Source organism: Gopherus evgoodei, chromosome 6 (assembly GCF_007399415.2).
Source record: "Gopherus evgoodei ecotype Sinaloan lineage chromosome 6, rGopEvg1_v1.p, whole genome shotgun sequence".
NCBI classification, from domain to species: domain Eukaryota; kingdom Metazoa; phylum Chordata; order Testudines; family Testudinidae; genus Gopherus; species Gopherus evgoodei.
In genome coordinates, this window is record NC_044327.1 from 108,469,822 (window position 1) to 108,486,189 (window position 16,368).

At 41.2% G+C, this 16,368-nt stretch overlaps 1 protein-coding gene across 2 annotated transcripts in view; it reads left to right on the forward strand.

The window, feature by feature from the left end:
• Positions 1-16,368, forward strand: part of DAB2 (DAB adaptor protein 2) — a 42,229-nt gene that overhangs the window by 23,346 nt on the left and 2,515 nt on the right. The window contains exons 4-14 of one of the 2 annotated variants that reach the window (XM_030566753.1): positions 902-1,000; positions 1,510-1,641; positions 4,379-4,462; positions 5,000-5,026; positions 5,528-5,572; positions 5,838-5,900; positions 7,394-8,029; positions 9,232-9,388; positions 13,228-13,860; positions 14,387-14,493; positions 15,341-15,411. In XM_030566753.1, coding sequence (XP_030422613.1) covers positions 902-1,000; positions 1,510-1,641; positions 4,379-4,462; positions 5,000-5,026; positions 5,528-5,572; positions 5,838-5,900; positions 7,394-8,029; positions 9,232-9,388; positions 13,228-13,860; positions 14,387-14,493; positions 15,341-15,406 — 2,049 coding nt within the window. In that variant the 3' untranslated portion in view covers positions 15,407-15,411. The remainder of the gene's footprint in view (positions 1-901; positions 1,001-1,509; positions 1,642-4,378; positions 4,463-4,999; positions 5,027-5,527; positions 5,573-5,837; positions 5,901-7,393; positions 8,030-9,231; positions 9,389-13,227; positions 13,861-14,386; positions 14,494-15,340; positions 15,412-16,368) is intronic. The other variant, XM_030566754.1, reaches the window with a different exon arrangement.

The following is a 16,368-nucleotide window of genomic DNA, read 5'->3' on the forward strand; positions in this document are numbered from 1 at the left end:
ACAGGTGCACAATCCTAACTGGAGGAAAAGTGCCACTCCAATCAAAGATTAGCAGAACTAACAAAGGAAGCAGCCCAAAACTACAATGAGCAACTGTTTAATCTGAAAATTGCTCTGCAAATATTTCATAATCCATATAGTTCAGATGCTAAGAACTGGAAGATGCAGGTTAGTGAGCCAAATTCAAATCCCAAACTTGGGGAATTTAAACCCTCTCTGGGAGGGAGTGAAGGTGACAGAGAATTTCCATAGCAGTTTTGAAGACTCCAAATTGGATTAGTCTAAATCTCATCCACCACTACTACTGGAACTAAAATAAATGCTTGCTCTTCTAGCAATTCAAGAATGCCCAATAAAACCTTAAGTCTTATGACCAATAGCAAAGCAGTCTAGAGAATAATGCAGAGTGAACTGCAAAGCTACAGTCAGCAACATTAAGCATGTTCAGAATTATATGCCTCAGTAGTCATATCAGCCTCTTAAGTACTAATAACTTAATCATTCTTGTTGGGCAGTATGGATAGGCAACTGATCTCAAAGTTATCTGTTTGTTTAAACCAGGACAGAGACTTGCTCTGGTAAAGAGATTACCACAGGGCTGCTTATGTAAATGAGGTCTGCTTTAAAGCTCTTACAAGCTTAAACTAGTGCAGGTGGGAGAAGAATCTTGAGAACCTACAACTCCAGCATTGTCTATACTAACATGGGTGCATAATAAAACTTTATCTCTGGTGGAGACAGATGGCCAAATTCAGCTGACTTGCAGCTTCATTGAGGTCTATAGGTTGCACACATCTAAACTGAGGCACAGCTTACTCAAAGCATAAGTTTCTAGGCATAAAAAAATTTGACTCAAGTTTGAATTGATTAAATCTTACTAATAACACTCCTGTTCATTTAGGGAATGGCAGTAGCTGCCCGCTCCCAGGGACAGCACAAACAGAAGATCTGGGTGAACATCTCCCTTTCTGGTATCAAGATAATAGATGAGAAAACTGGGGTAAGAATTCAGAACTGGCTAAGTGCATGACTACTAAGACAGTGCAGCTGTGGTCACTGGAGAAGAAACTAACTTAGCAGCCTCTTCACCTTAAATTTAAAGACCTAGGAAAGCTTTTGAGCATGTACAACACCTCTAAGGACTCCTCTGGAGTGGGGTGAGAGTAGGAGCTAATCTGTATCTACTCAGACTTTTTGGTACTTGAGAAGGAGTTGGATCCTGTCTGACCTCTATAGGCACTAATAGCATGACACTATTCTGTCATTCTCTATATCCCTAGAAACATGTTAAACCTTAATGCTGACTTACAAACCACTTGGATATTGCCCTGTCCATTTTTTACAGATTTGATGATAAGCTGAGCTCACTTCGGTTTCTTCAAGTGCTTATGTACAATAAAAAGCCACTGCCATCCCATAGTTTTCTCTGTGTACTCTAGTTCTATTCTGCTGCACCAAATGTACTTTAGTCACTTTCAAAAGACTGGAACTAATTACTTTCAATTCTAGGTCATAGAACATGAGCATCCAGTAAACAAAATCTCCTTTATTGCTCGGGATGTGACTGACAATCGTGCATTTGGATATGTTTGCGGAGGAGAAGGACAACATCAGTTTTTTGCCATAAAAACAGCACAACAGGTATGAATTAAGGGTTCTGTTGAGCATTAAGGTCATCCTGTGGGACTTGCCAGTCAACTTTTGGGCATATCGGTTATGCTTTTCTACATTTCTCAATAAATCCTATCCAAAACTAACTCTTCTGAAGCCCATAGACAACTCGAACAGCTGAGTCAGCTTTTGAAGGCCAGCTTGAAGAAATACAAGAAGCCTATCCAGCAGGCTGTCTTCCAAAATAGAAATTGAGTAGCTCTCCATTGCAAGGAGAATCAGTTGAGGAATAACATTATATTGTATCTTGCAAGAATTTCTTACTGCAGCATGACATGGTGTTCAGTAACTTGCATATCAGTGCTTGGTTGAAGTGGCCTGAGTTTGCTTTAGGCACTAGGAAAACTAGGTTTCATCTTGCATTTTAGCATGCAGAGTTCTACTGCTGGCCAATGGAGAGCAACTTAACATGTGCAGATGAATAAACTTTGTATTCATGGCCAGGAGCTCTAGTCTGCCCTCTTCAAAGTGGGAATAAATCGTTAAAAGGCCAGCACAAATGGCAGTGTCAGCATTCAAGTGCTGACTTGTGGATGTGTTATCCTGCAAGTTTGACTAGTTCTGACTCTGCTGTTTCTGTCCCAACACATCTGCTACTAATGACAAGCCACATCTCTAGCTTCTCCGTTTCATGTCCAGTTCTTGGGGCACTGATTAGAAATGTGCTTCCCCTCTTCTCCCCCCCCCCCCCCCAGCTGGAACAAACAGGTCACACCAGGTCCCATCACCTTTCTCAGAAATAGATTATCCTCTTGGCAGGATTATGCAATTGTCAAGAATGATGGCTGGTCTGGGCTGTCCACCTACTGTCTTGGCAAGCTGGTTTGCTAATGCCTGCTTTAAATGTTGGCTTAATCACTGGCATTTTATAGGTGCAGCTGGTAACATTTCCTAGCACTAGCCATTTTCAGTTCCTTAAATTTGCAAGGTTATAACCACTTGGACTGAAATTGTACATACTGGTGTTTAAGGTTGAGTTTTGGAGAACAGGGCAGGGGAGGAGGAGAATGAATGGGAAGAAATATATCTTGTCCTTGTTAAAGGCTGGTGACCTTTGGAGCAAGGACTCGAAATTTTGGCAGGGAGTAGCCTTTTTGCTGTCTCTGAAAAGCTGAACAAAATTGGCCATATTTAACTGGGGGGGAGGGTGTTTTTTGAAGAGCTTATTGGAGCATGTGCAAGTATTCCTCAAAGATTCTATGCACATTGGCCATCCTATAGGACTTTTTTTTTTCCCACAACTGGAGTTCTGACCCGCTATAATCTGAGTCTAGGCTCTCTCTTCTCAGTTCAGGTGCCTGTATCTCTGTGCTCTTCATCCCCTACCCACCCTTATGCCCCAGGCAATGTTCAGGAAGCTTCCTAACCACATGTAGAAGGAACAAGAGCCAGACCTTCCTGGGGTCAGGTGTGGCATTTCCTGACTTTGAGGGTTTGACTTGATACCTGAAGCATGTCCACACTACAGTGGCACAGTTGTGATCTAGCATAGACATGTCCTAACCCAATGGAAAAGCCCCTGTCAGAGGTAGATTACCTATGTGGGAGGCAGTACGTTGGTTGGCTGAAGAACTTCAATCTATCTGCATCTGCAGTGGGGGTTAGGCTGACCAAACTACATGGTTTTATAGCACAAATTTTCACAACTCAGATTTGGCTAGGTCAATTTAACTTAGGTCTTTCTACAGGGTTTTTGATAACTATCAGAGCAGTATAGTTTAGCTTTAAATGCAACCCTTCATCTCCTGAACACATCTGAAGTCTTGGAGGAGGAGAGAATTGGGGATGGGGAACAAATGACTTTAGAATAGCCTTTCCTGCAGCACCTTTTAAAGGAGATTTTTCTAGCTAAAATGAAGAAAGCAAAACATAGCCTGCTCCTTTGGTCTTACCCATGAATTGAGGGGAAATGGGTGTTGTCTGTTCAAGATAGACTTTTATGCAGCCAGCAAATTCTAAACAAATAAAATTGGAAAGTCCTCAAGAAGGGAGGATGTAGAGGGGGAAGGGGGGCAAAACCACTCAAATCCTAAAACTGAGCATGGACCAGCCAGATCTACTTTAGCTTCTGGTAGAAAATAGAGGATGGCAAAATGGATCAGCTGGCACTGCTGCACCCAGATTTTAAGTATCTGAGAATGGGGTATCTTTTTCCCACCTGCTGGCTTCACCCATGATTATCTGCAACTTTTTTTTAAAAAGCCTGCATTAGACATTGTCCTTTTTTGCTGAAAATAGGGAGTACCTATTCCCAGAACATGTCTAGCAATGTGCCTTCCTTGGTACATTGCTAGACATGTTCTGGGAACAGGTACAATTCTTACCCTGGACTGTTTGCAAGGGATACAGGTCATGCATCATTGCCTCTGGACTATACACAGAAATGCTTCTTCCTGTTTTACATCAAGGGTAAAGTCCTCTTCAGTACATAGTTTCTTACTGTTCTCCATCTCTTGGCTTCCCTTACTATTACAGTAATTGCATCTTAATAAAAGGGTTTGACCAAAGGGGAGGTGACTGCAAGTAAGACTTGGTTTCTCTGTATTCAAACTCATTTCAGTAAGCTTCATGATAAAGCAGTTAGCCTGGAAATTTCTACCATTCCTATAGTAGAATACTAACTCAACAAATACAGTTCATAATTAACAGCAAGCCACCAATTAGAAAACCTCTGCAGAAATCTGAAGAGTAAAACTTTCCCTTTCAGGCTGAACCTCTAGTAGTTGATCTCAAGGACCTCTTCCAAGTAATCTATAACATCAAGAAAAAGGAGGAAGAGGATAAGAAAAAGGCAAGTAACTTTTGTGTTAGTAGGAGATCCTTTGGGTAGGAGGACTCTCTGTTTGTTTGTTTGAATAATTGCTTATCAAAATAACTACCTTTGTGTTCAACATTACCATATTTCAGCTCAGTATTGGCCAGAAGCTAAACTCACTGCTACATATATCTTGTAGTAGGACTGAATCTTTGCTTGACTAGCTTTGTGCATATGACTATTGCATACATGGTTAAATAAAACATAAAAGTAGTTAGGATGCATAGTGATCTAAGATTCTCTATTTGACTAGATCAGTAAGTATGCGAACTAGGTTGGAAAGGCTAGCGCTTCAGTGTTATCTTAAAATAAAGCTGGTTCATATCAACACTTATAATTGTCCTTGGCTCTTGGCAACACTTGCTTTACTACCAGAGCAGTCTATCTGAGAATGTTCAAATTCCTCCTCTAACAGTTTCAAAAGCTGTAGAATTCTTTACAAGAAGGAATCTGATCTTCTGCCAATCAAGTAATGGCCAGATGCTAATCTATACTGTCTCTTTCCCATCTTAGAATGAAGAAGCCAATAAGACAGTTGAGGTAAAAATTGACTTTCTTTCAGTCTGAGTAACACATGCACTCTGAACAAGTGAGATTCTAACTTGCAAAAAACAGTAGTACTTGTGGCACCTTAGACTAACAAATTTATTTGAGCATAAGCTTTTGTGGGCTACCACATCCAAAGAAGTGGACTGTAGCCCATGAAAACTTAGACTCAAATTTGAGTCTAAGGTGTCACAAGTACTCTTGTGTTTTGCAGATACAGACTAACACAGCTGCTACTCTGAAACCTGTAACTATATTGCCTTCCCCTTCATATACTATCTACCTAGCAAGCAAAGTTGGAAGTAACAACCTCAAACATGCAACTAGTACTATAGAGCAATACAAAGTCTTTCAGCTTCACAGCACTAACAGCCTAGACAGTTGTAATCTCCCTCTGTGACAGTTCATAAATCAGTCAGCCTGAATGATCACTGGAATAAGATGCTTGTTTCAAACTTGTCTTAGCACTAACATTCCATTTGTTTTTCATTTCAGAATGGTAGCGATGCCTTGACTGATCAAGTTGACAAAATAAAACTGGTACGTTGACATAATGCTCACTCAAGTACTGTATGTAGCATCCTTAAACTACATAGCAGCTCTTAGCCCTTTCTAAGGGTGCTCATGTATGAAACAAGTTGTTTCATACTATAGTAAAACTACCTCCTTGGGTTAAAAGTGGAATGAATATCTTAGACTTTGACTTAATGTTTGTACTCAGCTGGTCTTAATAGCTTACATCAGTGTGGTGAAATCATTGCCTTACACAATCTGAACCTCTTCCAAATATGTAACCTTTTTTAAGGGTGTTGACCAGATGGATTTGTTTGGGGATATGTCCACTCCTCCTGACCTGAACAGTCCTACAGTAAGTAAAGACCTCTTTTACAGTACAAGTTGCTTGCTATTCCATTTAGTCACACAAATTACTCAAGCAAGGTGAGACTTCAGATTAACCTGATGTTTCAGTTAACCTAACCACTAGAAATAGACAACTGGTGCAAAAGCAGTCTTGCCACTAACTGGAAGGAGTAAAGTCAAACTTCATCCCTTGTGCTAGATCTCTCATAGGAAGCCTGTTCCTATTATAAAATCTCCATAGTGGCTCAAGTTTGATCCCTCTATCATTGCATAACCATCTTCATCCATGTCTGTTAGCCTCTAGTGCTATCAAACACTGAAATTCAGTAGCTATAAGTGGCAGGCAGACTTGCAGTACCACACAACTGTCAACACTCTTATGGTACTCACACTAAACTTGGCATTTTATAACTTTTTATCCATGCAATGACTAAGTGCTACACTTGAGATGCTGGCAAAAGAATTGAACAAATCTCAGGTCCCTTGCCCAGAATAGGCTGGCTGTGGCCTCTTGACTGTCAGATGCAACTCTTCTACAGAAGCAACACAGCTCTTCAAAGTTGCTGTACTGCCCCCTCACCTCACCCACAATGACTTCATAATCCACAGGCCTCATTTATTACTGACGTGAAACTAAAGAATGCTGTGCCAAAATAAACTCTAAGCTTACCCAAGCACCACCTACAGTGTTAATGGCATACTGCAGTGTAACTTTGATAGTAACCTATTGATTCAGAGTGACTGGTGCCTCCCTTAAGATGCCCTCCTACATCACTCATACAAGCATAGTCTGTAACAGAAAAATGGCACTGTGTAAGCAGACTGCTACTGAGCTGCATACATATGACACTTGAGTTTCATATGATCTTCCAGAAGCAATACATTGCTTCAACCTAAACTTAAAATTAAGTCACTGCTATGAGTTACAATCAGAGGGGTAGCTGTGTTCATCTAGCTCTGTAAAAGCAGCAAAGAGTGGAATTTCCACTACATGCATCCGAGAAAGTGGGTAGTCACCCACGAAAGCTCATGCTCCAATATGTCTTAGTCTATAAGGTGCCACAGGACTCTTTGCTGCTTTTGAGTCACAATATAGAGCAAACTGTAAATGGCTATAACTCACTGACTTGTGGGGAGGAGGATGTTCCTCCTACTGCCCCCCACCCCCAGTCTGAACTTTGTTATTACGCATTTGAACCAGCCTAGCTTATGTCTTCAGGACAACTATCTGGATGGGGGGAGTCCTATTCTAATAGCATCTGAGTGATATTGTAATGACTGTGTAGTGAGAGAAGTCAGAGGTGTATATGCCTGGCTCCTAACCATATCAAGCTTTTTGCTAATTGTAAAGCCAAGTTGAGATTGCCAGACTTCCTGGTAATGAACATGAAGTGTTAAATGCTGGTTTTTATTTTCTGCACAGTAAAGATTGAACACATTACATGGCTTGCATCTTTCAGTCTTCAACTAACTTTACTTTTTTTCTTTCCAAACTAATAGGAGAGTAAAGATATCCTGTTAGTGGATCTAAACTCTGAAATCGAGAACAATCAGACTTGTGTAAAAGAGAGTCCCTTCTTGAATGGCATCACTTCCTCTCTTCCACGACCAAAGTCACAGACACCTTTCTTGCCTGAAAGTTCTCTCTCTACCAATCTCAGCTTCTTTCCCATTCCCAATCCAGATCCTTTCAGTGATGATCCTTTCACACAACCAGACCAATCTGCACAACCTTCATTTGATTCTTTAAAATCTCCACATCAGAAGAAGGAAAGTCTGAGCTTCTTGGGTAACGGTGCTGTAAATGGTGATATTGACTACTTTGGTAAAGAGTTTGACCAGATTTCTAATAGAACTGGCAAACAGGAAATACAGACAAGCCAGTGGCCTCTTGAGAGTAAGCCAATGCAGCTAGCAGCAAGGACCCAAAATGGGGTACCAGAAAGAGAACAGAATGGTTTTCTGACCAAATCCTCCTCAAACCTATTTGCGGAAAGCCCTTCCAAAGGATTATCTCTGCAAAATGGAGTAAAGCTGGACTCTGAAAGCAATGTCCAGTTCATGTCACATGACTCCATAACAATTAGCCCACCTCCACAAAGTACCAAGCCAGGAAGAGGAAGGAGGACTGTTCAGGTGAACCATCTTCAGATATTTAATGGTGACATGCATGCTCTGTTAGATGGGCTGGGTGAAGGAAGCTTTCCTTTTTCTTACTAAAATATGGTGATACTGGCTAAACTATTCTTTCTACTCCTACAACAACTTTTTTAAATTGTGTTCCACCCATCATGTTCCCTCTGCAATCCGTTTTCTGATTTCATGTGTGCATTCATAATGGTATCACTAAATATACTTTTCTTTTCAATGCTGCCATACTTTACTAACTCCGGTAAGTATTTTGATCTGAAATGTATGTAGTACTTATAAATGTGTTTAGAGAAAGCAACTGGCATAAAGGTGCCTGTTAGATTAAAATGCTAATGCTGAATTATGAAACTCAGCAGTAAACTAGTTCACCCTCCAGCAGACAATAGTCAAAAGAACACCTTTTAAGTTGCTCAAGAAAATATTAGTAATTCTGTCCATACAGTACATATTTATTCTAGTAGACTTTTTGGAGAAGACTACCTTAAGCTTGCTACAGAGGGCAATCTTTCTTAATGCCTTCTGACTAGGCTATATAAGAAGCTCTTACTCTATTTGTAGAGGACTAAAACTGCCATAAGGCTACTACTTCAGTTGTGAAGTCATTTCACATAACTCTTGGCTATATGATGTGAAAGCCTTTAGAACCCTGACATCCCAAATATTGCAGTGTGTGAATAGTTAAATTGTATCTAAGTTACAACACACTCTTAATTCTGTTGCAGCATATCTTGACACTTAGAGTTGGACTAAGTCCAGTATCACTTAATTTATCTTGCCAGTGCTTTGCTTCAAGAACAATGTACCTGAAGCATGCAACCAATGGCCAATGTTCAATAGTGTTGTTCTTAGCATAAGTAAATGCCTAACTTGATGTGCATGGTATTCTAAAACACCCACTTAAATACCTCCACAGCTGGCTTTAGACAGGCAGCATCTAGTCGAAGACTAGAACTCAAATTTTGCAGACTACCAGTTTTTAGTGTAAAACTTGGATCCCATGTCTCCTGGTTCCAGAACCAAAATAGTTCTGAGCTCAGTCTTGCTTAGTAGCAAATACAGGCCTTTGCCTGTCTGTTAGTATCAGAACTTTCCTGAAAACAAGGCCCAGAAATTGGAATTAATGTCCTTCAGTTACTGTATCACAAAGCTGTCGTCTTCTCTCCTTCCCCACCCCCCCTTGTTTCCAGACTGCAGCAAATGATTTGTTCAGCTCAGACCTCTTTGCATCTACGGCTACAGAGGCCCCAGGCCTGACTTCTCCTGCAGCACAACCTGCACTGGTGCAAACCAACCCGCTGGACCTCTTCCGAACCAGTCCTACTATAGCACCCATGGCTGGTCTAGGTTAGTTAATTACTTTAAGATGACAAAATCAACCTTATTGGCCACTTCAACTGATGGTTTCTTATTTTTAATAAGTCAGACTTAAATTTAAATGTCCTCTTAGCGAGAGTGTGCTAGAGTTCACCTTTTTTTGCTTCTGTCATCTCATGTAGCATTTTCTCCACTTCCTCCACCTGACAGCCTCTCACTAGGACACATATTTCACTGACACTCTGAGAAGTCTCCAGAGGATGGAGTCTAACTGAGTGCTCTTTTAGCTTGCAGCATGAACAGACTATTACATGACAAAAACAAAATCTGCCTACTAAATAGACTCTTCACATATACCACAAGATACCAGTAAATGTAAACATGGTACCAAATGTTAAAATAGTACAGGAAGAGAAGTCTGGAGATTGTCAGTCTCCAGTCCAAAGTATTGGCAAAAATTGCTTTTCTGATCACAGCTAGAGAAATTACCACTGACCAGTCTACACAGCAGCTGGGAGCATGCCTCCATGGATACTGTGCTAAAAATATTGTATCTCAAGCTTATGTCTACCATCACTGGGAAGCACAGTCCCACCTGTAGTGTGGATGTACCCCAAGAAAATACATGTTACTGCAATACAAATTGTAATGACCCAACAGGGACTGGGGACTCTGCAAGGCATTCAAAGTTAAATGCCTATGGAGAGGGTGAGCAGGGCAGAGTTAGTGACTTGCCCAAGGTCTCACAATAGGTCACTGTCAAATGAAGGATAGACCTAGGTCTCCTGCCCAGTTGACTACACAACTTCTAAACATGGAGTGTTTCTTGTGTCCAACTGTACCTATGCTGGATTGGGGAACTACATAAGTCAATAGTTGTCTAACAGCCCGAGCACCTGGCAGACTTTGTCCATAGCTGGTTATCTCTATTCCACTACCAGTGCATATGTTCCTTTAGATTTCTAATACGCTGACTCAGAATTGTGCTGTCAGCACTACTTTCAGTTTCAATAACTCTACCAAAACCTAGAAGTCCTGAGAATTAGCCCAAATTTTCCTAGTTGTCCTTGCTGTATAGATAATTGGGACAGCTATAACTCAATACCTTAAATCTAGTCAAGTAGACAATACAGTTGGACCTCTAATTCACTTTCTATCCTGTCGGATATCTCGGCTTAATGCCCTGTGAAGGCCTCCATGTGAACAATTGAATACAGAATCTTGGCAGGGAGGTGGCTGCAAACTGAACTTTACAGTTTTGGCTTCTGTCCATGACAAGTGATGCACAACCAAATGAAGAGCCTATGGATCTGAGTTATGCACCCAGCCAAGCTGTTGTCTCCTGCAGAGAGTATATGTGGGAGTGGAAAGCAGAGTTTTTTGATTCTGAACACTGGATTCTAATCCAGATTCAGGAGAGCAAAATGTCAATTCCACCTGTGGGAAAGTGTGTGTGTGCTGCCTGTCCATACAAGATGGAGCTGAACTTAAATGTGAGTTAAAAGGAAGTAACAAGGCTAATAAGCAACTAGCTAAATCAGAGGTAGGCAACCTATGGCACATGTGCTGAAGGCAGCACACAAGCTGATATTTTGAGTGGCACTCACACTCCCTGGGTCCTGGCCACCAGTCCAGGAGGGCTCTCCATTTTAATTTAAAATTAAATGAAGCTCCTTAAACATTTTAAAAACCTTATTTACTTTACTTACAACAATAGTTTATTTCTATATTATAGACATAGAGAGACCTTCTAAACCTTAATGTATTAACAGCATGCAAAACCTTAGAGTGAGTGAAGGCTCAGCACACCACTTCTGAAAGGTTGCCAACCCCTGAGCTAAATTCAATTAGTGTCACTCTGGAACCTTAGAATGCCTTGCTACTAAATCTTAGTTTGAATTACTAATACAAGTGGAATACTCATGTATTCCATCACTGACCAGCTCAGACAGATCACAAGGGATGTAAGACTTGGGGGGGGGGGGGGGGGGGCAGTGGGGACCTGATTAGTCATGCCAATTTTGCCTAGCTAATATTTTCAAGCAACATTATCACAGAAGGCCCTAGGGCTATAATGTATGTAGCTCACTGAACAGAGTCCATGCAGTGACATTAACTCTTTAAAATATGCAGTAGTTTAAAGTAGTGTATACAAAAGCAACATGTAACTTAGTTACAGCATAGTCAGCAGAATAATGTCCTCAACTTTGAGGACTGGTCTCCAAAATGACTTAAGGGAGGAAGACCATAAAATCCAGACTAGGTTGGGGTCGGACACCCTAAGCTGCAGGTTTCCCATGGCTAAGAGCAGGAGCAGAATACTCTATGCATCAGTCTCTGGAAGAGATCCATTATGCTTACTACCCAATGATGCTTAAACTATATGACTTAGGGCAGAGGGAGCCAGGAGCATTAAATATCATGGTGGTGAGACAAGCTGCTTCTATACATAGTGGGATGCACAGGAAGGACTACAGGGACTGAAGATAGTCACAGCTACATGTCTGCATTCAGCTTTAATTTTAAGAGTGAGTAGTGATGGAATGCATGGGTAAATGACACTGCTGAGAATAGAGTTCTAGGTTTTTTCTGCAAGCAGCAATGAATCTGACTTTAAGGTCAGAACCATTATGATCATCTAGTCTGACCACCTGCACAATGCAGGCCACAGAATCTCACCCACCCATTCCTGTATCAAAGCTGTGCCTGAGCCATTGAAGTCCTCAAATCATGTCTTAGACTTTTTAGCAAGTGCCCCATGCCCTACTCTGCAGAGGAAGGCAAACCCTCCTGCCCTGCCCCAGGCTTCTGCCAATCTGCCCTGAAGGAAAATTCCTACCTGACACCAAATATGGTGATCTGCCCACATGCTCAGGGTTTAGCTGACTACAGAGAATTCTTTCCTGGGTGTCTGGCTGGTAAGTAACTCGGATCCCATCCTATCACAAGCCATTGGGCATATTTACCGCTAGTAGTCAAAGACTAATTGCCAAAACTAGGCTATGCCATTATACTATTCCTCAAACATATCAAGCTTGAAGCCAGAAATCTCTCGCTCCCCCCCCCCCCCACTCCCATTGGAAGGCTTCAATCTTGCACTGAAATCTGCCTTCTAACAATATGCTAAAGTAGGACATTGGGTCACTAACAAACCTGTTCAAATCTGTCTCTCTCAACCCCTTAAGCTATCCTTAAAGCTGAGTTCAGGAATCCCATTCATTTTTGAAAATGGGACTAATAGCACATTAGTCACCTTAGGAATACTTGGCCTCCCACAAAGGAGACCCAATCACACTGTAGCCTAAACAAATCTTCTGCACTCAGCCAGGTTCAGGTCAGCATGACACAATCAAGGAAACTTTTTTGTTTAGTTTTCTTTCCTCAAACTCTGCTGGTTACATTGTGCTGTATAGGCATATAATACTGAATATATCTGTATGATTCCTACTTGCTGGCAAGACTTATTCTTGGCAGCATAGACATGGAGCTAGTCAGGGTTAACTGACATCAAAGGGCATTTTGTATTACCTTGGTTTAACATGCAGTATATTAGTGGTGTCTGGAGCAGACACTCAACACTTGACTGAATTAAAATCAAATTTCTAAGAACAAGGTTTTTAGAGCCTCTAAGTACTTTATCTACTTCAATAGGGTGAGGTAATATCTTATTGGACCAGCTTCCAGTGGTGAAAAACAAGCTTTTGAGCTATAGAGCTCTTGTGAGGGAAGCCTACACTTCAATGCCTGTGTAACATCTTGGTGATAGTTGAGGTTTTCCCCCACAGTACAAATTTATGCAAGGAGCACAAGTATTCATACAGAGATGCCTCACTATCATATTTACAAGTTTTGCATATAATCTTTCTTAGGTGGCTTGCCAGCAACAGCTCCAACACCATGGAGTCAACAGTCCTCAGTTTTCAATCCTGCCACATCAGTATTTCCTGGATCCATTATGGGAGCTCAATCTTCAGGCTTTACTCAACCACTTGCCTTCAGTGCCCCTCAAGCAGCCTCAGGGTGGAGTCAGCCTGCATCGTTTGGAGCCCCATCTCAATCTTCTGGCCTCTGGGGTCAGCCAGCACATGTCTCTCCTACTGCTGCTTGGGCACAACCATCCACTATTGGAAAACCTTTCCAGACCAGCATGTTTCCATCTACTACACAGCCCTCTGCTATGTTGTCTTCTGTCTCCGCACCTAGCCCTCCTCAGCCACCACCCAGAACTGCACCTCAGAAGGAGCCCTCTAAGAAGGAAAGTGATGCCTTCACTTCATTAGACCCACTTGGGGATAAAGAGAAGAAGGATGTAAAAGAAATGTTTAAAGACTTCCAGCTGACAAAGCCACCTGCAGTACCAGCAAGGAGGGGAGAACAGCAGCAAAGTCGTCTTGGTGCTTCTGGAGCTTTCACTAATTACTTTAATAGCAAAGTGGGCATTCTTCAAGACAACGCTGATCATGATGACTTGGCAGCTAATCAATTGTCTATTAAAATCAGTGGTAAATTCCCTCTTAATATTTCATCAAGCCATTGGGGGAAGAATAAACCCCCAGACATTCCCTTTCAAGGAAGCAAATTTTAAACATTCAGTGGCCTTTGATGGCTAGGCTAGCGTCTTCTCTTGACTAGCATCAGGAAGTATCTCTACTATATTCAAGTACAGTCATGAGGGTTATCCTTAGTTTTATTGCTGCCCAATACTGCCCTCTAGTATTCATATACATTCTCTAAACCACTCACTTAACTGTGTCCCCAGCACTTTCAAAACTGGAAACTTAAACTGTTGGGTTCCTTTCCAGTATGAATAATTTAAGCTAATTGGCATATCTTAAAATAGCAAAGGTGACTCATAAGTAGAAACTCCTGAACAGTTTTTAAGTTTTTAGCTGGAAATCTTCTTGAAAATCACTCCACTAACTTTCAGGTTCTAGATAATTGTACTGTAGAATCATTCAGAGATCAAGGACTGGAAATCTGAGCACTTTCTACAAGGAAAGTAATTTGTTTATACACTTTTTTGCATAGAACCACCAAAGCCTGCTCCCAGACAAAGCACTCTGCCAGCTTCCAAGCCTGATGCCCTATTTGAAAATCCCTTTCAAACAGATCCTTTCAGCACCTCACAACCCTCTGTAAGTACTAGGAAGCTGTTTACTTAAACTGTAGTTCTCTGAAGTTTCCTGTCAATGCTGTACAAATCTGTGTGGTGGTTGCCCACTGGTGGGGCACTTATTTGGTGACCCAACTTCCTAGCAGGGTCAGCAAACTCCATTTGTGGGCCATGTTTGACTTCAAACATTCACCTGCAGGGAGACTAGCAAACCTTTGTAACGGGTAAGGGAAAAATACCACTTGTGAACCTGACCCAAACTCTAGCTAGAGTTACTAACTCCCAGGGTGAAGGTGCCTCTAGTTTTGTGGCATGAGGCAGTTATGCTTTTGCAGCCATATTGGTCTGACAGAACAACTTTTTTCCAACTATCTTAGGCCCTGTCACCTCTTTGCAGGGTAAGGGGTAAGGAACATGAAATGTATAGCTTCTCTGTTTTAGCCAAAGGATGGAGGCCTCTATCCTTAGTATCCTAAGGGGAAGGATGTAGCCTAATCACATTCTTTGCATTTAGAACATAAGACTTAAAGCCCTTCATGGAAACTCTGGAACTTCTCAAATACTGATTTTTTTGTTTGTTTTGACTTAGTCTAAAGTAAATTTATTGGCTGAATCCCCATATGAACATTAAATACACATGGGCTTCCTATAGATAAGTATGAATCAAGTTGAGACCCTGCATTTTTTAGGGCTGGGTTAGAATTTTTTATTTAAACAGTTGGCTAATACTTCTTCTGTAAATATCTTTCCAGAATGCCTGGAATGTGGGTTGTTTAAAACTATTTGCCCAACATCTGACTCTATTTTTCATGGTGTGCTGAGTTCACCAGTTTTTAGTAGTCCTTTGATTGTGTTATCTTCTGCTTTAGACTGTGTCTCGGCCATCGCTGTCTTCTGATGTCTTTGGTGATCCTTTTGGAAATCCATTTGCATAACTTTGGTAAGTGGCTCTGTAATTCACATGTTTCTCCATATGAGTTTATGGAGGATTGGAAAGCTAGTCTAATGACCACTTCTCCATGTGACTGGCATGGGAAGGTGGTCTCATGTGCCCAAGAGTCTGGTCTTGTGGCTAATAAAACTGACTAGCAAAATTATTGCCCTGTGGCTAGGGAAGGGAGGGAAAAAGACTGTTAAAAGGAGATATTAAAAGTGTGTTTAAATTTAGAGCAATGCAAATCACTGACCCTAACTCCTAAACTGGGAGAAATAGGTGGCCTCAGTCTGAATGTACTAACTGGATGCAGCCAAAGAGCACCTTTTGCTAAAGGTTATAGAATCTTACTGAGTTCAAGATTACCCACCCACATTGCTACAGGATAGCTTTCAGTACCAAATTATAGAACAGGGATTCACTGCATGTGGTCTGCTTTTAATTTTGTTTCCAGGATCAAAGGTCAGATGACTTAAAACCAGCTACTACTTTTTAAGCCGAGAATACTCCTCTCCTGAGATCAGTTTAGCTATGTTCTCTAGCATAATCCCTCTGTTTACAGCTGTTTATTTGTAGCAGAATGGTGGTAGGCATGTATACATCTGGGTCAAATATGGAAGTAGGATTTAATGCAGATAAGGGGCAGCCTGAACCACAGTGAAATGTAGCTGACTCATCATGTGAAATGTGTGGATTCTCAGGATTTCTCAGTCTGCAGTGACACCTTAACAGCAAAGTATAAATGCTGCTGAAGCAACTAAAACAAACGTTTTGTTCTAGTTGATTTGATTTTACTGTTTCTTATAGTAAAGCTTAAAATACAACTTCATGCACTGGAAAAGGAATGCTTTCATTACAACCAATAAACTTTCCACTTGTCATAAAACTGACTCAGTCCAAGTTGAAAATTGACTCTCTACTTTAGGAAAGACTTTGCACTTAAATAATCCTGCCTATTGTAGT